Source organism: Adelges cooleyi, unplaced genomic scaffold, assembly GCF_023614345.1.
Source record: "Adelges cooleyi isolate 19-005CV unplaced genomic scaffold, UGA_ACOO_1.1 ACOO_flye_CR_arks_rails_tigmint_CR_PRNA_23, whole genome shotgun sequence".
In the NCBI taxonomy this organism is placed as follows: Eukaryota; Metazoa; Arthropoda; class Insecta; order Hemiptera; family Adelgidae; genus Adelges; species Adelges cooleyi.
Window position 1 is genome coordinate 15,886,587 of NW_026095893.1, and position 27,265 is coordinate 15,913,851.

The window sequence follows — 27,265 nt, forward strand, 5'->3', positions numbered from 1 at the left end:
CCGGTTTCGGCCTGAGATAACTTTAGGATACACTATATATATAAAAAAATAAACACAGTACGTAAATTCAAACAAAACATTGACGAATTTGCCTAAATCTTATAACTTTCTGATGAGTTTTTCGAAAAAAAAATTTATCTTAAAAGCAACTTGAAACATTTGTGTAATAATGTAAAGGAACTCTAATTTATAAAAAAAAAAGACTTAATTTATTGTAAGTAATAACTATTGTTTTGTTAATTTGTTGTTGGCGTTGTTAAACGTTGTTTATATAACTGTCCAAATGTCAAACCTTCAATTATTATATATATATATATATATATATATATATATATATATATATATATATATATATAATCTTATATATTATATTGTTATTGGTAAAATATTTATTTTTGTTATTACCCGTTTTCAGAATACAATTCTTTAATTATATGATTTAATTTTTTTATACTGTTAATGACAAAAAAATAATACAAAGTTCATATGTTACCTGTTATAACTACTATTATCTATTTTTTTTTTAATACTTTTATAATATAACGTTAATATTAGCTATGCATTATAATTTATGATATGGTTTCGGTTTATTCTTCTTTGACAATATTATATATTAGAGAAAACTATTTTTTGTAGAATGTCGAGTGGGTATGGCGGCAGAGTCTATAGTGCACACTGTTGCAGGTATGATAGTTGTGGAACCAGCAATTTTTTTTTTAGAATACGAAATGAACCTTAACCGCTTTTACTGTGTTAGCTATTTACAATGATAGATTAGGTTATAAGTTATAACAGCAACCATGAATGAGGTAACAAAATGTATGTAAATTTAACATAGTATTAGGTACGTTGTGTGCAAGTATAAATGGCTTAAGACTATTTTAATTTTGTTAATAATTGTAGTTAGAATAGATTTATATTTAAAACCCTTAACCATAAAATAATACACGTAGGTATGCGTACATATTTCGGCCAGGGTTCCGTAACGTAACGAAATATAACGTTATAAACTCAATTATTTCGTTCACCAAAATAAAGTTCCCAGAACATAACATAATATTAGTATATGTTTGGTGAACGTTATAATGAATAACGTTTTACATTTTTTTGGTCCGAGAACATTATAACGAATAACGTTATAATTTGTAATTCCCCGGGTATGTTAAAACAAATTTTTCTAAGTTAGGTTAGGTAAGCAAAAATAATGATCCAAAACTGGTTATCGACCAGTCAACATTTTTAGTACACTATTCTTTATCACTATTTTTGCTAAACTAACCTAACTTAGCAAATTTCGTTTTAACATTTCCGCGGTAAAACAAATTACAACGTTTTTCGTTATAACGTTCTCGAGGTAAAAAAACTATAACGTTATTTCTAGTTTACGTTCATGAACATAATTATGAACTGAACAAATAAATAACGGTTAACGGAACCCTGATTTTGACAACAATGTGGTCATCTTCAGCACTAACGACAGAGTCTAAATACCTATTATTTTACATTATAATTTTCTAGTCTTGACTTGACGTGTCGTCGACTGTACAATTCCGGTCCACCGTTTGGCATCCTCTTGAGACACGATACATAATATATTATTACTATGATATGGGTGACGAGACTTACGACCACTCGCCACGGACATACCGATGACCATGTGATCCGTCAGTCATGACAATATTTTAGCGCTCGACGACCACTGCCGGCACCAGGGAGCTTTATACCCATGCGCCCGGCCGCCGCCGCTTTAGCCGACAGTCACCGCAGGGACCTCGTATCGATCGGTCCTCTCCCTACGCGCGTGTACGACCGACTTCAACCATCACAAACCCATATTATTATCTTTTTTTTTTTTGTACTCGTCGACGTTACTACTCGCTATGTGCCATTTGCCACAGCAGCGTACGTACTCCACCCCGCACTCTATCTTTTTTCAATTTTATTCTATCGTTTAGTCCTCTAACTTCGATATTAGTTTCAATCGTCGACATGAGCGCCAAGTTTGCCGTGCTGGCCGCGTTGTCCCTGTACGCTTGTACGATTCCCGAGTGCGTTTCTCACGAACACGAACCGGTCAAAACCGCCCTGTAAGTATTACAATACATTGGTACCTAAACGTTATTGTCATTCGTGCCCAAGCCGTACACATAATAGTAACCGCACAACCGAATCGACATTACCGTTGTATAATTTTCTCTTATCAGCACGACAAACAATAATTATCGCTTGGCGTTAACAACTAAATTATCTTCTATATTATATTCAGGTTGCAGACCTGGGCCGAAAAACTGTACTTCGAACTTTGGAACTGCGGAGAGTATATTACCAATAGAAAATCATTGCAAGCCGTAAGTATGCGCGCACATTGACACGCCAAGTCTGATAACGTGAAACTTCAGACGCCTTTACACCGGCATGTTTTGGGACAAAAACAATTATTAATTCTAAATTTAACCGTACTGCCAACGTGTAGTCCCACAGTAATTAAGAAAACTGATTTAGATTTTTCAATACTTGCTTGATGCATTGGTATGTTGAAGTAGGTACATTTTTAGTTGAAATTTAAGCCACCAATTTATTAAGAAGTAAAAGTGAATTTTCACAAAATCTTAATTTAGAGCTTAAATTATAGTACATAGTGTATACTTAATAGTACACAAAAAAAGAGTTTTTAAAAAAGATTTTGGAAAAAAAAAGAGATATAGAGTTACTTGCTGTCTGATTTTCAGACCCTAATTCTTAAAACTAGATTTCAAAGATTAATATGGAACAATTACAGTTTCCACATCTTAATGAGCAAAAGGCTTTTTGATATTTCCTTACTTTTTCATATAGTACATTTTGGTGCGATTTCTTATCTACAGGTTAACTTGTTACATAAAGATAACGATCGGTCTGATGGTTAAAAAGTTGTCGAGGATCAAGGCATAAAAAAAAATTAAAAAATACATCTTAGTACCTCCCCAGATCCACAGCAAAGCAAATATGTAAAATTTACATAGTTAATAATTAATTATTTAATTAATATCTACAATGTATTTATAGTGTCAGTGTAACAATTTTGGGTAAATTGTGAAATGATCAATGATTAAGAGTAATAATTTGAATCAGAAATTATAATGTTTGACTAATGTAATCATAAATTAACAAAGTAATATGGTATGATTACAGTAATAATTTAAATCATAATCATGTTTACATTTATGATTACAAATAATTTCATTTTTAACTAACGATTACTCTTATACTACTATTGTTTTGAAATATCGATCTATTTTTAAATAATTAGTTTTATTTCAAGTAGTAAGCAGTGTAACTTATTCACAGCTCGATGATTAATAGTTACTTATAAAATCATATGGTGACTGATTAATTTAAAAAAAAATACTAAAGCATTATTATTTCATTTTTTTAATGTAAATTAATCATAAAATAATCAATTTCGCTAAAACTACAGTATTGTAATTGTGTAATATTTTTAATAGTCAACCGTGCCATATATATATATATATATATATACTTAACATAATTACATTTCCTCTAAAATAACATTTATAATATTTAAAAAAATACATATTTTACATTAATTAATTAATTTTATTTATTCTTGTGACATAAATTTGACCATAAATTTTATAATAACAATTTACACATAGTAAAACCTACATGTTACCTACCTAGTATATGCGCTGAAACTTATTATATATTGTTATTCAGTTATTCAGTAGGATTAATTTTACGAGGATGTTTCAAAGTTCCCCTCCGTACATTAATATTCTCAAAATGCAACATATAAATTACAGTATAGTTAAAATGTTAAAATCACTTTGTTTCGTCACTAGTTTATTCTACTGTCACTGTATTGTTCCGATGAATATTCGTCAAGCAGACCATTCACTCTTTTTTTTTATCCATTGCATGGTGGAACTGTTTTCTTCTTAATTGTTTTTTCAGTCGACAAAGGGTAAAAAAATAATGACTTCTTGAAGCTATGGATGTAGGAATCGAGATAATATAATTAATTATTTATGAATGGTGGGGAAATTATCTAGACTACATTGAAATAAATTATCTGAAATAATTTTACTAGTGATTTTTTTAAATCGTTGTTTCTAAACTACCTATTGAAACCCATCTTTAGCAATTTTTTATCTTCAATGTCTACATCATATTATACTTTTAAACAATTATTAAAATATTTCTCAATAAACCATTGTTACTTATAATTAATATAGGCAATTTTGTTAAAAGTTCAAAACTAAACTTTCAATCAATTAAAAAAACCCCGATTTGTATTTTTAACTTTCATTATATAATTTACTATTGCCCATTATAAAACTTCAAAACAAAGGGTTTTTTTTTTAGTTGGTGAATATATAAAGGGTATGACCAAACTGGGATGTTTTAATAGTTGGATCACCGCATATTTAACTAAACTAACCAAGCAGTGATTCAACTTCAATACATCAGGGCTGTATATTTTAGTTTTTTTTTTTAAATTTTAGTAATTAAGATTATACGTGGGAATCCTGTTGTGTTTGCATTATTTGTGTCAAATTATTAAACTTATAATTTTGTATTATATGTAAATGACTCGTTTAATAATTTTTATCTTATTGTTAGAAATACAATAAGGAAGCAAGAACAGAAATAAAAAATGGGCAGATATTAGCAGCAAATATTTCTAGTGTAATCAAATCAATGATGGATAAAAAACAACAAGCACTGAAGGTGTGTATTAACATTTTTTCGCGTTTTGTTTTTAATTATAATTATTTTAGAAGTAAAAAGCCACAAGTATCATAAATAATATTTATTTAGTATACACACTAAATAAAGTGGACATTTAATTAAGGACAATTATTATAATTTTAGTGTATGATCTTATTCTAAATAATTGTTTTAATTCAATTCTATACCTATATTTGCTCAGTGTTATACGCTTATACTTGTTATTCTTAGTAACGAATAAACTTACATACTACACAGTACATATTTGATATTGGTGTAGTTTAGTAGTTGAGAGAAGAAATGCTAAAAGTTAAATTAAGACTAATGGAGGAAGGAATCGGAAATATATGATTCAAAATGAGTAAATATAAAACAGTACTTGGAGTTTGAGTTTAAAAAAAGTTTTGGAGTAAACATGATGGTTGAATCAGCTTATGAAAAAAATAATTGTAAAAGGATATAAAAAATACGATAAAAACTCTTTAAGTTACTTATGAAAAGATATTTTTTTTAATTTGGTAAACTAAACAGTGAAAGGTAAATAAAGAAAATATAATTTCTTTGGGTTCCTGGGCATGCTGGGATTCACGGTAATGAGGCTGGCCAAATTTTCTTCAAATTTAATATCTCCTTTTATTACCTTTATTCCTTCGTCTGATTTTACTTTAATTCTACGATGTCATATTTGCGATCTTTGGTCCGCCTATCGGAGTAGTTTACCTGCATACTTATTTAAATTTATTGTCTCCAATATCCCAAATAAAATTTGGTTAAAACATTTTTACTTACCCGGGTCTGTGATCGTACGTTTTAATCGTTTACGCATTTATCGTTTACGGTCATTCCCTATTACCACCTCGCACATATAAACTGGATCTAAACAACTACCCTTTATGTACACTTCACACGGAGAAAAGTACTTGCGATCTTCCTCATATCCTTTTTGACTGTTCCTCCTTGTCCTCTAAACGTGATAATTTAACAAATTCTCTAAGATCCTTAAATATTTCTTTAACTCTTTGTTGTATCCTTAATTCTAAATCCGAACCTCCTATCCTACTCGTTGTGTCATTCATCACTAAGGCTGGCTTTTTAATTAAAATTGCTACACATTTCTACTTATTTTGTTTGGCTATATTATAGTTCCCTTATTGTTCCTAGGTATGTTTATTTTTTAAGTATTATTGTATTACTGTACTTTTATGTTGCAACCAATTTTTGTTTGTTTTAAATTTTCATATAATTGTAAAGTGAAATTGTGTTTATGCAAAATTTCAATTTAAAAAAAAATATATATAATAATTTAATACGTTTTGTGTTAAATGACAATAACATGTACAGAGAATACTGGAAGCGGTCGAAGGAGCTGCATATACGGCTCACAACCAACCAGCTCCTGGTGAAGAGTATAAATACCGAAGTGCTAAGCCCGACCCCGAAGCGCCTAATTCGTCTATACCTTTGGAACTGAAACAAAGTTCTCATTTTTACGACAACTCTGTGAATTTGTCTTACAGCTCTGTACACGTGCCAACTTATGTTTATGACAGGGGTAAGTTCGTCTGTTTCACTTAGCGTTTTATTTTAAATTGATTTTTATCCATAACCACTTAACGTATATTTTTAAAAAATAGCATCAGAAGTAATAAAAGCAATAAAATGGTCAGAAAATTTGGACGACATATTCGATTTCAACTACAGAAATGATCCAAGGATGTCATGGCAATATTTTGGCAGCACAACAGGATTCATGCGACAGTATCCAGGTACGTTGGTAATTTGTAATACACTAATAGACAAAGTTAGGTAAAATATTATTGGATTGAAAAAATAAAATTATTTATTAGTTATTTGGTAAATAATGATTTACTCGAGTTATTTTATTTGGAAATATTATTAAACAAAATTGTTTTTTTCTGTTGCAGCTATGAAATGGAATCAAACTCCTGTGGACTTGTACGACTGTCGAATGAGACCTTGGTACGTAGAAGCGGCAGCTTGTCCCAAAGACATACTCATCCTGGTTGACAACTCTGGATCTATGATGGGTCAAAGTAAAATAATCGCCAGACACGTCATCAATACACTACTTGATACGTTATCCGTTAACGACTACGTTAACGTGCTCGTGTTCAGTAATGTCACCGAAGAAGTAGTTCCTTGTTATAAAGACATGCTTGTGCAAGTAAGTCGTTTTACAAAAGTACCATTAAAGTATGTCTTAGTAGTTAAATCATGTAGAAATTATAGTGCTAGCAATGCAGCTAAAATGAACGCACTCAATACTATGACGTGGTATAGTAACTACTTAAGTTTTTAGTTCCTATTAATATCATTTAAATAATTAATCCCTTACATATACGACTGTTGAGAGTTGTTGATTATTTTATTACTTTATTATTAAATCACATAATTGATTACAAAAATTTAAGTAATAATAATTTAATTTCCTTTATAAAACTTATCAATAACTTCATGATTACATTTATAACCGTTAACGGTTAATAATTAATCATCGAGTTGTAAATAAGTTAAAACGCTTAATACTTTATTTAATAGTCAGGTATTTTAAAACAACAACAGTAAGAGTAATCGTTACAGTAATTTGTAATCATAAACCATAATTACATTACTATTGTAATTATACCATATGATACCCTATAATTCCATATTACTTTATTGTTAATTATTGATGAATATTAATAATAACGTTTTTGTTTTACAGGCGACCCTCGCAAATATAAGGGAACTTAAAACGGGTGTCGAGAATATTGCTGAACCAAACAACATATCGGATTTCAGTATAGCGCTGACAGTAGCATTTCAAACACTAGAAAAAGTATGCACCTATCTAAAGGAAAAAAAAATACCTTACAGTTTCACATCGAAAAAGGTTTTATAGCTCTAAACAATCTTGATAAAAACAATTGAATCTGAACTTGATCTCCTTATATTTTGTATAATAGCTATACAATAAAATAAGTTAATCCGAGTACGACACATTAGCACTTGATTTTGAATTCAATATGATACTTTTATTTTTTTTAAATGTATCATTTAAACAATTTGTCGCATTAATTATAAACAAAAAAATAGTTTCTAATATTTTTAACATATGTTAAATTTACTATTTTCTAATATTGTATCGATGACTAATTATAATGTGTGTGATAGTGAAATAAAATATCAAAATATTCTTTATGCTTGATGCAAGTATCAACTACTAACAAATGATGTAATAAGATCATTGATGTCTTTAATGTTTCCAAAATATAGGTGTTTAAAAATTTAAAAAAGCATATGTGATAGTTTTTTTTAATTGAAACAAGAACAGGTTCTTAAATTGGATAACTTTCTGCTCTTCAAAATTCAATCTCTGAGTTATGAAACTATTAAATTTCACTATTCAAAGCTTAATATTGGAATTGCTCCTGGGAGTATTTTTTAATTATTTTTACTTACAAATTTTTGTGTTCCAGTATCGCGAAAGAAACATGGGCGCTATGTGTAATCAAGCAATAATGCTGGTCACCGACGGCGTACCAGAAAATTTTTATTCGCTGTTCAAGTCGTTCAATTGGCGAGAAGGTACAAAGGGAATGCCGGTTAGGGTGTTCACGTACCTGATTGGTCGCGAGGTTCCCGAAATCAGAGATGTGAAATGGATGGCGTGTGCGAATCATGGTAAAAATAAATGAAAATTATTATAAAATATTATGTTTTTATGGCTCAAAAAAGGAATGCAAGTATTTCTATTACCAGTTTTTGTAATAGGCAAACAATGATGACCAAAAATAGTCTTTTAATATATTTTTTAAATATTGTAGGAAAATTCATGGCCATTATTGTTTGTCTATATTTTGAGTATTGAAAAAACTGAAGACAGATTTAAATGTTGTCGTATCTTGTGTTTGTAAAGATAGAATTTAATACGACATTCTGAAAATATAATTTGATTTAACGTAATGGTTTTTCCATAATTTGTTAATTAGATAACTATGAATGACTATGTTGCGTTTAAATTTCCTTTAATGTATATTATAGGATATTTCGTCCATTTAAGTACGGTAGAAGAAGTGCGAGAACAAGTGGTGCACTATCTGCCTGTTATGGCCAGACCTCTGGTACTGTTACAGAACTATCATCCGATCATTTGGACGCCACTGTACGCCGACGTGACGGTAATACAACGACAAAGTACCATACAAATTTGCATACAGCCATACATTTTTGTTTTTAGGATCCAAAGATGACGGACTACCTGTGGGAGCGAGAAGAATGTCATCAACAGAGAGATGACACTTTAAGTTACAAGAGGACGAAAGATAAATTCTTCTATCCATCAAACCGAGAAAAACGGGAGCGTGTTCGATTGAAAAAAGTAGATTTTTAATTGATTTTAAAGTGTTTTTAAAAAATGTTATTTATCAAATTTATCTATTCAGGAGCAAAATCAAAACATGAACATAAACAGGCAAAAGAGTCATAATTTGATTACATCACTTGCGATACCGGCTTACGACAAAATAACGAAAACCGTAAGTTTACATTTCAAAAATTCACGTGACCTTCTTGGTTTTGTCTACTAATAGTTCTTTTTTTTTTCAAACTTAAGATCTAATACTAATATTATGGATTGTGTACCAAGTACAGACCCTTATATAAGTCAATTTTACACAATGCACTAATAGAGCTTTATAAGAGTATCTGTATGAATAAAAAAAACATAATAGATATTTAAGCACTATTTATTTAATAAATAAATCTTATTTATAAATAACAAAATCGTATTCTGAAAATATCAAATTTCTGTAGACTGTACGAAATACGAATAAACTGTAAACAAGAATGCATTTTTTTCTTGGATATTTAAAGTTTATTATTTCAAGCATCAAGTCAAGTCATTACTTCAAATTAAAAAATAATTATCCGACATACACTGCTATTCGTTATTATTGTTATATAAAAATACCAATAACCTGTTACGTTGTATTGCTGACAACTTTCAATTAAAATTAAAAAATCAATGGCATGTGCTAAACAGTAAACATAATTTACTAAACACATAAAAGTTCAATCACAAGGCAATATTGCTTGTTATGTCTCGACTTAATAAATATGACTAAACGGTTTAATTTGGATGTATATTATATATGCTTAAAATGTAACCATCGTCAGGACTATAAATATATTTTGTATATTTAACTAACCCGTGAATATTTTCGCTTTATAGGTACTTATTGTATTATTTGTTCATACTAAAAAATACAACATGTTTAAACTGTAATATTAAAAATTGTTTAATCATTATTTCCCAACAGAATATCACTGTAAGAAGGCTAGTAAATGATAACATCTGGGTTTGGGAAACACGAGAGGTATTTAACATTTGTCTAGGTAATCTGTAATCATTTTTTTTTTACAACCTTAGCAATATATTATATTAAATAGTTTCCGCGTCATAGGCAAGGGGTATATCCGTTGTATTAGATATTATATTATTAATTTACCTAAACGTAATTATTTACTTTTTTAGTTTTACACACCTAGACTCCTAGTTAATTAGTAATATATTAATAATAATGACATATATATTACATATTAATATCCTTAGATGATTGAATTGTTATACTGCGATGGCGATTTACGAGTATATGATTCGTTTAACGGTGTATGTTTATATAGGTGGTACCCTAGTTAGAGAATCAATTAGCTAGATATATAATATAGCGCTACTTATAGTGATAAATAATTAATAATTGACGGTCGATTGGCTGTATTATTATTTAGCATAGGTACTTATTATTATTATTATTATTATTACGATACCAAATATATCGGTGTCAAAAGACTTTTTTATTTTAGTCTAAAATTAGCGCGTAGCGAATCTAAAGTGTTATTTGTACCTACTTATTTTCAATAGACATACATAGTAACTATCCTTGTTGGGCGTAATGGATTGCTTTGTGAATAAATTACATAATCGATGACAAAAAAAATTATAACAAACTTGAATAATTATAAATGTAACCATGATTACGATTAAATTACTATTGTAATTATGAGAATATGTTAAAATATTAACTTAATAATAATTTTCGGATGTATCCATGTTTTTGTTCATGTGCAAAATCCGTCTTCAGAGCGATAATCACCATTCCTCTATCACGACTATACTGATCCCTTCGCTGGGTTTCTATCAGTATTAGAATGTCCGTAGTTGCAATTGTGTTTTCTCCACCAAGTGATATCGCAGTGATATCATTTAGTTTTCTTCGTTTATTCATTTTTGCTGTTTATGGCTGTTGTGTTTTTTGCCATTTTTTGGCATTTTGATCTTTCATTTCTATACTATTTATTATTTCAAAGATCACTATAGCCATTAACAGAGGAAAAAAGTAAGCAAAGAAAATCACATAACACATTACAACACCGCTTGGTCGAGAAAACAGTTGCAACTACGGACACATGAATACCGGTCGAAAACTAGCGCTCAGTAGCGACAGAGGTACGGTTACTATCGTTCTGAAGATGAGCACTGCAATGGGTTCGAAACGTCAGAACGTGAACAAACATAGATATATCCGAAAGCTATCAAGTTAATTTTGTAATTATATCATTATTCGTTACATTACTGATTACAATTTGCCCAACACTGGACTAAACGTTAATGTACAATTTTATATTAAATCCAAATAGAGTAGTGATATTTTACTAAATTAGTTGTATTAATGTATTAATTGTTTAAACATATATTTATAATAAGTAAATGGTGTGTAGGTATATGTTGTATTGTTTCTTTGTGAAATAGTCAATTTTTTTGTCTTTTGAAAATTAAATATTTTATTCTTCAAAACAAGTGTTGGTGTAACATTGATATATTGAAAAAAAAAAATTAAACGTATGTAACTATTACAGACCAAAGTTGCCCATCTACTTGGTGTCGTGGGAACCGACGTCCCGGAGCCGGACTTGAGAGAAGCAACGACGCCGCATATAGTAAGTACCATAATACTATAATTTATTAAGATTATTTAACACTATTGAATATTAACAATTAATATTTGTTTATTTTCTTTAGCTTGGTGTCAACAACTACGCGTTTATCGTTACTAACAACGGTTTCATAGTCACTCATCCAGACCTCAGGCCAGTGGTAAGTTCTATCCCAATAGTATTACAATAAGAACTATACACGATGAGCTTAATCAAGAGATAGCTATATTATAAACAGATGTTGGCTGTTTTTCGCATAATTTCGTTATACTTACCTATCATAATGCTTCTAACGTTTGTGACATAATATTGTATCATTATAATAGTGTTATGCTAACAATAATATTCGAAGTAATAAAAATATGTTTATACTACTAGCGAATGGGACCTCGCTTCGTAGTATAGAGTTGTACACTATTTGATGTGTAGATTGTGGTCTAATAAAGCTGCTACACAATACCGGAAGTACCAAATTAAGCTAGTGAACCGTGTATTAAATCCGTTATCCAGCTTCGACGACAAACTATACTCACTGTAGTCATTACACGGGTATTAACCTGTCCTAAAGCTTTTGTCGACAAAAACATTTAAAAAAGATTATGATTATTGTTTACACCGTTTATTATGTACATGAAATGTTTCTTTTTTTTACGTAAATTATGGAAATTATTCACAATCTATGTATTTATAAATTTATTTTTCTTGTTTGTCAGTTTGGGAGCATTTTGAAACCAAATTACAATAGTATAGACATGACCGAAGTAGAACTGGTCGAATCCGACTTGGAGCCAAGAACATTTCACCAAGATTTACTGACAGTGAGTACTTATTGTTTAAATATTATTATACCAATATGTATTTGTGTACCAAAACCAATTAAATGTATTATAAAATACATCAATTATCAATATCAAGTTAACGTATTAATTGAAATAAAAACATAATATTTTATTCCATTATTTAACAACCACCAAATAAACATTTATTCGGTCAAATGTCCATTCGATATGTTATTCGAATAACAATTTTTTTTATAGTTGAATTTTAAGTTAATTCGTAGGTTATGGACATATTCTGTGGATACATTTTTATTTGAATAATACTATTAAGGGGAACGGAGAGCGCTATTTATTAATTGGCAAACGATAGGCAATATTTGAATTTATCTAGTAACCATTTTAAGAATTCCGACTTATTGTAATGTAAAAAAAAATATTAAGTTTTTCTAGTTATAAAACCTTAATAGTTGTTTTTCTCTGAGTTATAGCGAAAGTTTGATTGAACTTTTAGTCGTTTTTTCTTAAAATTTGGCGCTTTTTTTCCCTTAAGGGATTGTTCAAATAAATTATTTTTCAATCTAATAATGTCCGACCATGAGTACAGTTAATTTCATATCAAACATTTTTTAAACCTTATTTGTTATTTTAGCAATAGTAACATATAAAACATTACTAAATAGTAAGCATTAAATCTGATAGGTTAGCCCGTTTGCACACACTTTCTTTGCCGCCTAAGATTATGTGTAACTTACGCGATCAAAGATGTGCTACGAACTATACAAACAAATATAAAAAATGTTTTAACTTAAATACAAATAGTCCCCCAAAAATATAGTAAGCCGTATAAAAAATATTTTAGCACAATAGGTAAATTAATAAGTTTTATGAACAAATAAATACAAAACGATCTGTAGGTAAAAATTCAAAGAACAAGACGTACTTTTTTAGTACTTTTAGTACTTTTTTAAGGTTAAGTTCAAAATAGTGTTATTTGTTCGTTAAAATTACATGTATAACGTTATAGGTGTAAACGTTCAATGAACCAATAATTTTGTATTGCTTGTGACTTAATGTGGTGATATAAAGAATAAAAACGAAGTATGAGGTGTATGAGGTATAAATGGTATTTAATATTTGCCTTTTGTCGTTGTCGTAACTTAATTGTATCCTTTTATCATTAAGTACTTAAACATAGTTATATGACTATATTAACCAAAGAAGTTACCATAGTAACCGCCAAATCCGTGACCGCCGAATCCGTAACCGCCGATTCCGTAACCGCCGATTCCGTAACCGCCGATTCCGTAACTGCCGAATGCGTGACCTGGGTAAGCACCGTATCCGTATGGGTAGTATCTGGGGTAATAAGTGTTCAACATTGGGAATGGATAAGTGTACATCGAGCCTGGGTGAGCAAAGGATTGTTCAGCTTTCATATCTTCCGCAGAAGAAACTATCGCCGACGCTGTCATGCCCACTTGTCGTACTTGCGGTTTCCAGTTGGTTTCTGTTGAGTGACCGTGTTTTTCGTTTTTACCTACTTGCTGCTTAGAAGCATCGCTGTTTTGTTTTTGTTCCGAAGTTTGATTTTGAGGGACGATTATGGCGTCCACGACAATTGTCTCGGCGTCACTTGACTTTTTGGCGGTACTTGCAGCTTCGACAGCTCCTCGGTGGCTGTTCAATAAAGACATACTGCAGGCGGCGACAACGGCCCAACGGATTAGCTACAAAAATAATGTTTAAAAATGGTCTGACCAATCGAAACAGTGGAGTCAAAAATGCGTAGGTTAAGTTAGAACTACGGCAAATCCATTAAAAATGTAAACATAAAACTTTGAGGAAGTCTAAACTTTTTTTTTATGTCAATTGTTAATTCTTAATCTGGTTAAAATACTTTAGCGAAATTCACTCTAATATTAAGATTGAACTTTAATATACAAGTAATAATTTGTAGATTATTGTGGGGTGTTTAGTATTGATTTTTCCGTGAATTCCGTGAAATTTAAATTTTACATTGTTTATTAAGTCAATTGATTTTAGTAAAAATTGAATGACTGATTTTAAATATATAGTTGTAACTACAAAAAAAACCACAGAAGTTTTCTTAATTCTGTATAATATACTTATATATTTACAATATTACAATAAGTTTTTAGTTTCGATGCGTAGCTGAGAAGGTGCAATGATGTACTTTTTTTTTTTTACTAAATTTTCTATTGATTATTTCATCAATCGCAGTTATAATAATTCCTATAGTTCTGTGGCTATACCAACCTTACTATACTCCGTTCCCACTATGGCCAAGCCCTACTGTGCAAGACTTTTGTTTTTATACAGTCTATCGCAGTTATAACAACCTTTAGAATAAACCTATAGTAAACAATAATTATCATCCAGCATTGTAAATGGTGTAATATTATTTTAAATAATTTAATAATTCCTTTGAAAAATATATCTTTTAAATAACAAAATGGAATATAACATTTAAGTTATAATTACTATACAATTAAAAATGTACTTACAAATTTACCAATCATTTTTCTTCTAACAAAATTCGTATTAATCACTAAAATAACTAAGTATTTATACTGCTATAATTTATTATACTTAAAAAACACAAACGGTTGGTGCACTATTGATGCTCGATACTGAGGGGCTCCGATTTATATTGTTTTCGGAGAATGGAAGTATTTTTCTGACGATCCCAATGACCTTTAACAGACCATCACGAGCATGACCAATGAATTATAGTATTTTAACGTAAAGGAAACTAATTGTTTGGACGGCCATAATGAATCGCACTATAATTGTCACACTTCCAAAATAAATAATTAATTAGTTTGCGTTTGTGTTTTCCGCAGCTCCGTGATTACATCATCAACCAAACGACCGGCGACCAAGAACTTTCAGTAAAATACCACTACGACAATATTGTGAGTGTACAACTTATACTTAAAAAAAACATTTTTTATAATAAAATAATCGGTTGTTACTTGTCTTAGTAAATATCAAGTTTATTCTTTATTGTATTTTTTATACATTAATTATAAATAAATAGATCTTTAATTGTGGCCGTCCATCGGAAAACTAACTTTTTACTAACGAATTAACTTATTAGGAGTTCCAACTTAAAAACGTCATAACTTTTGAACTGATCGAGGTATCATTATGATCGAGACATCATTGTAATCAGCAGCTTATCGACTATAACAAAATGCAAAAGCCCCGATTATGAAAATTAACCATTTAAGGTCCTTTTTCCCACGGACGGTCACAATTATTTTAAATTTTATTGTTTATTTTAAATACTTTTTTCCTTAGTTGTTTGAAAACTTGTATCTATTATTATTATTTCGAAATTCAAACAAATAATAAATAATTAAAATATAAAACGTTATGTTTTATTTTTCGCTTTATCTAGATAATATTGCTGTTTGTAACAAATGTACAGGAGAGTAACATGAAAATAACATTGCACTAAAAAATATTTATATTAATATTACTATCGAATGTGGTTAGAACTTTAAATGATACCACCGATTATATTTAAAAAATTTTTTTTTTTTTTGGTATATGTAGAGAAGAGCTACGACCGCGAGCAGACATTATTATTACTCGGTTGTAGAAGGTACGCCGTTTACGGTTGTTGTGGCTTTACAAGAGAAACATTTTGGTCACAGAGTCAAAATACCTGAAAGATATCAAAACTTAAATGCCACAAGTATGTAACAAAATCAGCTATAACAAAAATTATACGGCTTTTATGTATTTATATAATATACAATTTTTTTTTATACACAATTTTAGGATTGTCGCTTGCAGATTATTTCAAGGACGACGATTGGAGGATTCATCCAGACTGGTACATGCTAAGTTTTTAAATTACATTATAGTTTTGCTTGAATAGTGTTCTGTGTCGATCAAATTTTAGTAAGCAAAATGTTGAGCATGAAATAAATGTCATGCGAATTATGAGTTTAGAAAAAACTCTGCACTCGATTAAGGCAAATGTACGTGCTTGAACAATTTTTTAATTTTTGAAAAATTGATTTTCAGGCTTTACTGCCGGTACGAGTACGACCGAGATAATAAGCTCAGCAAGGAAGAGGAGCTCAGACATTTTCTATCGCGCATTAGTGCGAGAAGCAATATTTGGAACAAATGGCCGCCGCCAAGGTTCTATAGCGAATCCTACTACTGTAAGCATAGATAATTGATGAATTGATGGCATTTACAATTAAAACCCGTTTCTATACAATTCGTTTAAAACCCGAGAAACACTAATTTCCTTATTAATACCTATATTAACTATAAGGAAATTACGAAATGTTGTACTTTAACTAGTGACAGTAACGCCGTAGATTTGTTCTTTATGACAGTATTAATTTAATACAATTCTGGCATAATTCTATTTGTCATTTTAACGCTATTTGAAGTATTATTCATTCAATACTGTTATGTTCACTTTCTACTACCGGTACAATTTAAAATAAAATAAGTTAGTATTAGCTCTCCTTGAAAATGTACCTAATAAAATAAATAAAAAAATTGTATAACGCTCGTGTTAGTTATATAACTATAATAAATATAGCATCGAATAAAGGTACACAAATACTTAAAAAAATATCACAACAATTTTTTTTTATTCACTAAAAATTTACATAGAAATGGGTTTAGTAATTATTTTATTTTCGCAGCAAATGGGACGAAAAAGCCCGAAGAAAAACACGAGTGCAAATGTTATTGTGAGTTTAGTCGACTTTGCATGATGGAATGATTGATTGTACTTGTGTATAGTTTTATATAAAGTCGTTTTTAATCATTATTTGTTTTATGTTTTTTCAATTTTATTCCGTTTAATTTCAAGTTTTAGCTTGACTGTTTTTAATCCAACAGCTATGAAGTATAGAAGTCATGTTTTTTTTTATTAAGCTCAATCTTGAACAGAAATGTTTTTTTTTTTTAATTATAAAAAAATATGTGAAATATATTCCTGAATTTTCGTTCGTGTTAATTATCATAAGAAAATCAATTGAGTATATAGTTTTAAATTTTGTTTTGCTAACTTCTAAGACGACTATAATATTATTTATTATTGTGTACATTAAAATGGGTACCATATAGTGTATATTATTTGGGTAAACAATAATCATGTTATTGGTCTTGCTTTGCATGGATTTAACACGGCAATTCAAAAAATGTTATGAGAAATTGCCATTATAAATAAGTATTTAGTTCTGATTTTAATATCTATTATTTTACCCATTGATTTATTTTCCTTTGAATTCCGCAGATATCGTTGTGTTTTGCTTTTGACGTGTAACTGTTTATTTGATTTAATTAATATGGATCGGTATTGTGATAAGTGTTTAGACTTACAAACTGCATACATTGATTGTTATGCACTCGGCAGTTGATAATAATGACCGACTATTGTGATTTTACTGGCTTCGTGATTTGACTGGCTAAAAGCATGTGGCTTTTACTTAATTGATAAATATTTTCGTTCATAATGTACAATATATTAATATCGTTTTTCAGGCAACAAAGATCTTATGTTAAGTTTGATATACGACGCTGACATGACTAAAGGCATATTTACAGAGTCCAAAAATGATACAGAGAAAAAGAAAAAGTAAGATAAATTCACATTTTTTTTTCAACTACAGCTTGTTAATATTTTTTAATTATTCACTTTGCACAATTTAAATAATAACTACATTTTACAGTTTATTGCACTTGATTTATTAAAAAGTATTTTGACATAAATATGTCTTATGGCGGGGGTCATTCCAAAATTAGCTTCATCAATAATTTCATGAGGCTGTCTTCATTCTACGGGATACTGAAACACATTGAAGGGAAAGGGTTGGGATGGTGATAAGGAGAAAACGATAATTCCTCGATAACTGATAAGAGAATATTAATAAGCGAATCGGCTGCTAAGAGACAATCAATTGGATAATGCCACAAGACATATTTATGATCTATAGGTACCTAATATGTTCTTTCCACAAAAATAAAAAATGTACGATTTTTTAATTAAAATATAAACCCATTTTTCTGCACCAGTACGGTTAAACACCATTACACCAATACCATAATTACGAAAATTGAAGCACGTTTGACTTTTACACTTTAAATGGAATTAATCGCACTTTAAAGATCTTTATAGCACAAACGCTCCGCTCCAATGAGTCTAATCCATCTCTTACGTCGTAACAATAGGTCACAAGTAATTCCTAAATTTGTTAAAAGTGGCAACATCTAGAATACAAGATGAAAGCATGTCAAACAAGCATTTCCTGCCTACCTTGCCACTAGTAGGCCGGTTATAGTTTATACTTTAATATACACTAAAAGTAATAAATGTGAATAAATTGTAAATGTTAAAAAATAGGTAATATAGCCGCTTTATTATGACGTCAGAGAAATTAAGACCTATTAACTAATAATTTACCTTATATCCCATTACCCATATTATTATTAGACATAGTGTCCATGTCAAACCGAATCACATTTGGGAATATGTACGCAGAGTTGGACATTATTCGATTGTAAAAAATAGATTATTCGAATAACCATTTGTCGAATAAACTAATTATATGATTTTTCGAATCATTTTACTTATGATTTATTCCAATATTATTAATAATTTTTTAATTTTAACGTTTTAAATTATTCATATTAAAATCACTTAAAAGAAATATGTGATTCTTTAATTACACATTAACTATTTTATCCGCATAACTTTGTACTTGAAACTTTTTATTCGAAAAATATTAATTGAAACTATTTGAATGAAATGTTATCTTTTCTTTTCAATTCATAAGTTACGTATTCGATTTGTTGTTAATCGTTGTTTAATGAAACTTTGCCCAACTCTGAATGTATGTTATTGAATTTTTCGGCTTTTAGCACAATAACACGATATCACGCTTCAATTACTTATTGTCATAATAATGTAATTTTTTCACACACTCTATAATATACAATCACACTACTTTTGTTGTCTTTGCTCACACACATAAATAACGCACGGTGCACACACTTTGTTTTGGTTTCTTTTTTTTAAAGTCCGGCGGCCGTCTTGATGAGTCTTTTGCCAAGGTAATGTACACGCCGATTACGGTCCGTCCGTTTTGTCAAAAATACAAACTTATATATAATTTTTTTTTTTTATGATTATTAGAAACGAATTCGAAAAAAGATTCGGCGTCACGCTGGCTTTCGTGGCCACTCATAGCGGACTCACAAGGTGGATGGGCTACGAGCAGAAACCGAAATCGCCACAGCCAAAGTTCATCCAAGAAAACGTACACTCCATCGAAGAAGTGTGGTACAGGCGAGCGGTCGAGTACAATTCGGTGTACGACGAGAGCTATGTGTATTCCGTGCCTTTCGAAATCGGTATGTCTTCAGCTGTACAGAAAAGACAATTCTCATAGTAGTGTGTCTTGATCCAAAAATAGACAAATATTTATTAGAAATTAAAAAAAAATGTATCTTATTTAAATCTAAAAATTGGATTGAACGTAAAACTAATTGATTTATAAAACATAAAACAATTTGAATTCATTGTAGTAAATATGTCCTTTATTGTTTATCGGGTTAGACCCAAATTACAAGATTTAGCTAATAAATACATATTTTTTTGCATATTATAGCATACTATATAGTGGCTGTTATCGTTTTATTAATAACTTTTACCAGTATTAGATTTGCATCGGTGTTTTTAAAGTTATTTTATCACTCTCATTTACGAGTTTACCTGTAACCTCCCCCATAACACTATATTCCAATCCCCACTATGTTGGCTTTCTTCACATTCCACAATACATCCAAATTGTACTAAGAGGTACGGTGGCGTAACACGCGTAGTAAGTTGTAAATTAGCAATATAGTAAGGACTTTTTTTATTTGTACACATGTATAGACTATAGAGTGTCCCATGTTTTTTTTCTAAGCCATGGTTCTGTTTAGGTAATATTTCCTCGTGATACTGTTTGCCGCGCATTTATTAATTCAAGTCCTGTTTTTTAATTGTTAGAAGACCACAAATCTACGCTGGTTACAGCCAGCCAAGCAGTGTTCGTCGCGAGCAAGGAATACAAGAACAAGAAAGCCGCCGCCGCCGTAGTGGGATACCAGTTCAGGCATTCGGCGCTCCAAGAATTATTCACCAACATAACGAGTCAGGTAAAAACGACTTTTTTGTTTTCTGGTGGTCTTAATAATATTTAGTCGTCTTTACGATTTTCTATAGTGTTTTTCGGAGAACGGGTGTACGCCAAAAAACACGTGTCTGTCCGAAGAACAAGACTGTTTCATATTGGACAATAACGGATACGTATTGGCGTCGGAACATGTAAAAGAGACTGGTTTGTTTTTTGGTAAAATCAACGGAGTCGTAATGAACATGATGGTGGCTGAAAAGATTTACAAAGAAATCCGCATTTACGACTACCAAGGGGTATGCTTTAATCGGGAAAACGAAGGCGACGCCAGCAGTTCATCGTTCCTATACACCGTAAGTATATTAAGCGTTACAAGATAAATATACACGAAAAAAAAATGTTTCTTACCTTTTTTCTAACATTCAGTATCAACTGTTCCATAAAGATAACTAGATATTCTTATGTTTATAGCGGATGGCTAACTGTCACATCAATTAATCTAAAAGCTTCGCCAATTACTTAATGAATATTACATATCCCATAGGTTGGGAATCACTATAAAGCTTTTTCGGTTATAAATACTATGACACTTTTTACCAGTTTGTACCCTCCCAAAAAACCTGTTCTAGATTTAAACATAATTCTTAAGAGGAACGAAAAAGGCTATTTGTTAAAGGAGAATGGATTTTGACAAAAATTCTATTGGACGGATTTCAATTTATTTTTATTTTTATGTGAAGTTTACTTTTTTTGTAGTAACGTAAGTAAATTGCATATACATAACGCCGTTTTGGTTGAAAAATAATGTAGGTTGTGGTGGCGCTCATCGTCACACGTGATAAATACCTAATAAAACATTAATCTATTATTCTTTTAATTTAATTATGTCCAACTCTGCTAACTAGTTGTTCGTTGTTCGTAGATTGCAATTACGAAATTTGTCAGATTTAAGATAATTTAGTACAATATTAGCCTTTTGTTAGAATACCTTAACAACAATCTATAAAATAAATTTTATTCTTATGAATAAGTACAAGTAATACGGTACTTAAATAACAGAAATAATATGTTTTGGACTAAAATAATGTTTACAAAATAGAATATACCTCGTTCAACTATTTTCAGCCGATACATCACTTGCGACAAATGATCGGATGGCTGATCGGACGCGTACTGTGGATAGCAGCTCACACGAATTATCAATGGATGTTGTCTCAGGCGCAGGCCATATTTGAACACAGTGAGTTTACTATTAATATTCTACGAAATTTAAAAAACGAGAATACTAGAAGTCACAAGTATAACACGCAACATTAAGCTTATAGTATAAATAAAAATTGTTGGTATACATACTTGATGATTTTTTTTATGAATATCTACGATTTTCTTTAGGTTTTACAAATTGATGTTGCAAATAATTTGTAAAACCGAAAGAAAGCCAAGTACAACCAACGCGACGTTAATTCGCCTTATTGTCAAAAATAATTACAGTACCAGACTACCAGGAAGACGAAGAGAGCAACTACAGTTCGGAGACTTTGAATAGTTTCAAAATCGAAGGAGAAAAAGCGCTTAAGTACGTTATGATCAATCGGACACGACCAAAAACGTGCGATCGCGTTGTCAATTTGTACACGCTTACCTCAAAGATACCCGAACGAGTGGAACGCAATTCCATGTGTGACAGGTGACCAACGTTATACATAAATAATAATTATCTATGCAATTCACATAACATAAACCCTTGAATTAAAAAAAAAATAAAGACATTGAAAGGATATTTCAGATTTCTGCCAATATAATAATAACTCATAAAGTTGTTACAGAAAGGTAAAAAGGGGACTAAAGCCAAACAATTTTCGAATATAGTATTTTACATTAAGCGATTCATATTTTGAACGCGTGAGCTTAGATATTTTGTCAACAAGATAAAAATCGTATATGGCTAGGTATAGATATTCCAAAAATAAAGCAAATTAAACTGTAGACTAAAGAATGGCCAACCAAAACTTATCGAGTTGGGCAACATTGAGTTAATTCACACAAATCGAACAACGTGTATTGATTGAAGTAAAATGACAATATTGTGTATTAGATCATTTTTAAATAACGTTATTCGTAGAGACTTGTTATACAAAAAACAAAGTTCAAATAATTTGGAGTTACCAAACGTTATAAACGGACTTGGGCATCATTCGTATGATAATAAGGATAATATTTAAAAAAAAAAAAATGTTCTTTAATTTTTATTCCAATAAATTCAAAATAACATTATTCGAATAATATTGCATTTAGGTAATTTTTTTATATAAATGTGATAATTTAAATAAAAAGTTATTTAAATAATGCCCAATTCCAAATATAAGTAACACCCGAAAAAATTTAACCTGCATGATGGTAAAGAATTTAAAAAATGATCCTAATTAAAATGTCTAACAATTATACAATCGAGTATGTTAATTTCCAAATGTGACATCAGTCTTTTTCGTAATAAAAAAAAATATTATTCTAGGAAATATTAATTGTACAATTATTTTATCTTATTACTTGTAAATCTAGACCTTACGAAGTTCGAAAAATAATGAACACAAACCTAATACTGTTGGTGGTGAATGCTGTATGTCTGGGGAATATGCAGCCAGCCAACTTTGATACCATACCTCAAGAAGTTCCTTATTCAAACATTTCGTTAAGTTGCCAAAAAGCCATCTACAGTCTACCACGGTGTAGGCCCAAAATGAACTGCATTCGATCACATCACCAAGTGAGTTTATCTACCCAACAACACTACTTCTCGTACAGTATCCTACAATAGCATGTAGAAGACTTCGATATTAATTTTGATTACAGTATTTTAGTTAATAAGTTGAATTGAGGCTGATAATTAATTTAATTATTCTCATATTAATATTTAAATTGTTTTTTTTTTATAGGAGCACGAGATTTACGACAAAATGTGCGGTACGGGTAATTTAATTGCGCCCACATCAATGTTAATCATTCTAATTTTTACAATCAATTTTTTATAATTCCTTTTTTAGTCTTAAATTAAAATCAAAATCTCTATCTTTGTTTTTACATTAGATAACTTTAATATCAACAGAGTTATCTGATCCGATATCAAGTTTGTCGGCTATGACTATATAAAATTTAAACTTTGTTTACATTTGTTTTTATATTATTTAAAAAAAATAAATATTTACAAAAAAATAATCTGAACAAATAATTTGTAAAAACATTTTTCCCTCTTTTATAAAGCTAGAAACTTCATAAAATATTATATCTACGAAAAAAACAAATTTTGCATATTTGTTTGAGACCAACTCTATAAAATGTACGGTTGCAAAAATGTTGATGATAACATATTACAAACATACTACACTATTAGGAAATTTATAATTCACCTTATGGTTTTTACATTTGCTAAAAAGATCTTTTATGGTTAATACAAATATACATTGGTGGTATTTATCGTTATCAATAATCATATGAAGTAGAACAAACAAATAAAAAATATATAACTAGTAATAAACTATTTAATAAATAAGTCTTATAATTTGTTTGAAATAATATTACGTTTTTTAACACATTATTTATTCACTTTCAACTAAATACATTTAATTTTTTTGTGAAATACTTTGAATAAATTCATGCAGTAAACTTTCTTGGGACATGGTCTCTAAGTCATTAATTATTCTGTCCAAGAGATCTTCGCCTTCTAAAAACCCAATTAAGTTATGATAATTCTTGCTCAATCGATGATCAGTTATACGATCCTGATTAAAGTTATACGTTCTAATTTTTTCTGATCTCGCACTAGATCCAACCTATTAAAATTGTTTTTAAATAATACATACTTAGTTAGAAGTTTTAATTAACAATATTTACAAACTGACCTGTTGTTTTCTAGCTAATTTAGTGGTCGATTGTCGTTCGTCTAATTGCATTTGGTAAATTTTTGCTCTTAATTTTTGTAAAGCTATCTTACGATTTTTAATCTGTGATCTATCAGTTTGACACTCAACAACAATACCTAAATATAAAAGAACCTTATGTAAAATCATATTTGTTTTAATTTACCATTATAAAATTATATAATACCTGTTGGTTTATGATGCATTCTGATAGCACTATCGGTTTTGTTGACATGTTGTCCTCCTGCCCCCGATGCTCGTTTGGTTTCAATTATTAAATCTCTTTCGTTAATCACTAAATCAAACTGAAAATTAATGGATATGCAATAAACACAATTTTTACCCTCTCCGTAAAAAAATTATTATTACTATTTTGTTTAATTATTATTTATTTGTTCTATTTATATTGAAAATATTATTCTCAACGCTATATTTTAATAATTCAAGTTTATATTTTATAAATTAGTGATAATTACTTCAGCTGGTTGAGGTAAAATAGCAACCGTTACAGTACTTGTATGAATTCTTCCAGACTTTTCTGTTTTAGGAACACGTTGAACTCTATGAACACCTCCTTCATGTCGTAATAAACGATAACAATTATTGCCCGATATCATTAAACCCACGTGTCTCAAACCACCTACAAAATAATTGAATCTGTATACAAATATTTTAGCAGTGCTAAGACATTATAACAATGTTTATCATAATTTGTACCAATATCTGTAGGACAATAATCAGCTATTTCACATTGCCATCCTTTGTAATTTGTAAAAGAACTGTACATCTCGAAGAGGTCTTGAGTAAAAATCATAGCTTCTTGACCACCGACGCCGGCTGTTATTTCAACTATTATATCTGTACAGTCTGAATCTTCATCGCACGGTACTAATGCACCTAAAAGCTAATTCTCCTGTTATTCAATTAACACAATAATATATCTTAAAAAACGTTACTCTAAAACTTACATCAAGTTGAAGCTCATTCAATTGCTTTGCAATTGATTCTCTTTCTTTTAGTAACTGCGCTGTAAATTCTTTATCATCTTCCTTTCCTTAAAAATGTAGTAATAAAATTTACTCAAAACTGAAGAAAATTCACTAATTCTTAGCCTTCACTGACCTATATCGAATTCAGTGAGTGATTGTAAATCATCCTTTAATGTTCTTATGGCTGATAAAAGAGACAAAACTTTTGGTTTTGTCATTGATTCAGAATAACCTTTAGATATAAGATTTTCTATATAAGACCGTACTCCAGCGTTATTTAACAAAACATTGGAAATCTTATCAGAAAGCGATGAATATCGACGAACCAAAAATCCGTGTGTGACATGAGATATCCGCTGCTGGTTTGACGACCAAATTGTATGCTTACACTTGTAAAATAAACTCCTAATTCTAATAAACTTCATGATTACATAAATGGTAAAAAAATTCACAATAACACTGATGTAGTACTAATAAAATTAACTATTTTAAAGAATAAATAATAGTAATAACAATTTAATAATCAGTATTTTTTATTTTCTAGAATAAATTAATTATACAGTGCACTTGATATTTTCAATTTTCATATTATTAAAAATCTTATCAATCGTAATTAATTTCCTCAATAACAAAATAGACAAGTATTAAGTGTGCTCAGCTTGTGTTATCAATTTTTCAATATGGCCGCTGGCGTTTTCCTATAAGAAATATTAGGGTGTCCAGAAAACGCTGACGGCCATTTCAAAATTGTCATAAGTTTCTGACATACCAAACTTTTTTACCATGATAATTCTGTGATAAGAGAAAAACCAAATGTACAGTATACTGTGTAGTATTTACCAAATGATAATGATCAAAGTATTACCACAGAATAGACTAAATTTACTACTTATTCTATTCTGTGGTATTACCTTTGTAAGAGTAAGGTCTAAGGAGTAAGGATTATAATTTATTAAGGAGTAAAACATAATTTTTGTAAATCTTAATTTAGAACTTAAACTATAGTACATACTTGGTAATATAAAAATGAGGGTTTTTTTTATTGGTTATTCTTTTTTCTTAGACTATCACAATCATCAGACATTTCTATAGTAAAAATTACAGGTTTTTTTCATCAAAACAGATTTGCGCGAATCTAAACAAAATTTGTCTTGGAATTATTGTAAAATCACCAAATTAGAAACATAGAGAACTCTCTGTTTAAATTTTCGATTACTTAATTAACTAAATGTTTACAATTCATTAAAACATACAAAAAAAACTCAAACTTTAAAATTGCACAGTAAAACATTTTTTTCATCAATAAATGTCCACATAATGTAGTATAGATAATAGTCTCCACATTTGTTATAGTAAATAACATTTCTCAATTTTTAACGAATTGTTAGTAAACACATGTTACGTTGACTAATGTATAATGTATATAGCAATCAGTGGGTAATAATAATTATAACACTAAATGCAATACCTACTTAATTAATTAGTATACATTAAATATAGTTTCGTCGTAAACAATAAAGTATTAAATATGATTTAAATAATGACATAGACTTTGATTTACCAGCAATTACTAATGACCAAATAATTACCAAGAACTATAAGTAAGTAGGTACCTATTGGTAATGACTATTTCTTCAAGTTCAAAGCACTTAAAAAACTACTTTCAAACACTAATA

General features: G+C 29.7%; 2 protein-coding genes across 6 annotated transcripts; one reads left to right on the forward strand and one right to left on the reverse strand.

Moving 5' to 3' along the window:
* Window positions 1-1,776: 1,776 nt before the first annotated feature.
* On the forward strand, window positions 1,777-23,823 carry LOC126835358 (voltage-dependent calcium channel subunit alpha-2/delta-3). 5 transcript variants are annotated; one of them, XM_050567879.1, is made up of 29 exons: window positions 1,777-2,087; window positions 2,267-2,348; window positions 4,624-4,731; window positions 6,073-6,283; window positions 6,366-6,497; window positions 6,657-6,916; window positions 7,457-7,570; window positions 8,211-8,415; window positions 8,776-8,912; window positions 8,972-9,112; window positions 9,177-9,269; window positions 10,053-10,109; window positions 11,650-11,730; window positions 11,813-11,887; window positions 12,441-12,545; window positions 15,371-15,442; window positions 16,089-16,230; window positions 16,317-16,371; window positions 16,566-16,708; window positions 17,207-17,254; window positions 18,051-18,144; window positions 19,587-19,619; window positions 19,702-19,919; window positions 20,560-20,708; window positions 20,776-21,039; window positions 21,812-21,926; window positions 22,178-22,373; window positions 23,246-23,450; window positions 23,620-23,823. In XM_050567879.1, the coding sequence occupies exons 1-29, from the start codon at window positions 1,990-1,992 to the stop codon at window positions 23,713-23,715; spliced, it is 3,729 nt and encodes a 1,242-aa protein (XP_050423836.1). In that variant the 5' UTR covers window positions 1,777-1,989; the 3' UTR covers window positions 23,716-23,823. The 5 variants fall into 5 exon arrangements, with proteins under 5 accessions (XP_050423836.1, XP_050423837.1, XP_050423838.1 ...); XM_050567880.1 differs by lacking the exon at window positions 19,587-19,619; XM_050567881.1 differs by lacking the exon at window positions 17,207-17,254.
* A 383-nt stretch (window positions 23,824-24,206) lies between these two features.
* On the reverse strand, window positions 24,207-26,213 carry LOC126835360 (peptide chain release factor 1-like, mitochondrial). Its single transcript, XM_050567884.1, has 7 exons — window positions 25,723-26,213; window positions 25,569-25,654; window positions 25,318-25,504; window positions 25,077-25,240; window positions 24,788-24,905; window positions 24,583-24,719; window positions 24,207-24,513 (listed from the first exon to the last, which is right to left on the reverse strand). Exons 1-7 carry the CDS (start codon window positions 26,012-26,014, stop codon window positions 24,304-24,306), a joined length of 1,194 nt encoding a protein of 397 aa, XP_050423841.1. The 5' UTR covers window positions 26,015-26,213; the 3' UTR covers window positions 24,207-24,303.
* Between the last annotated feature and the right edge of the window lie 1,052 nt (window positions 26,214-27,265).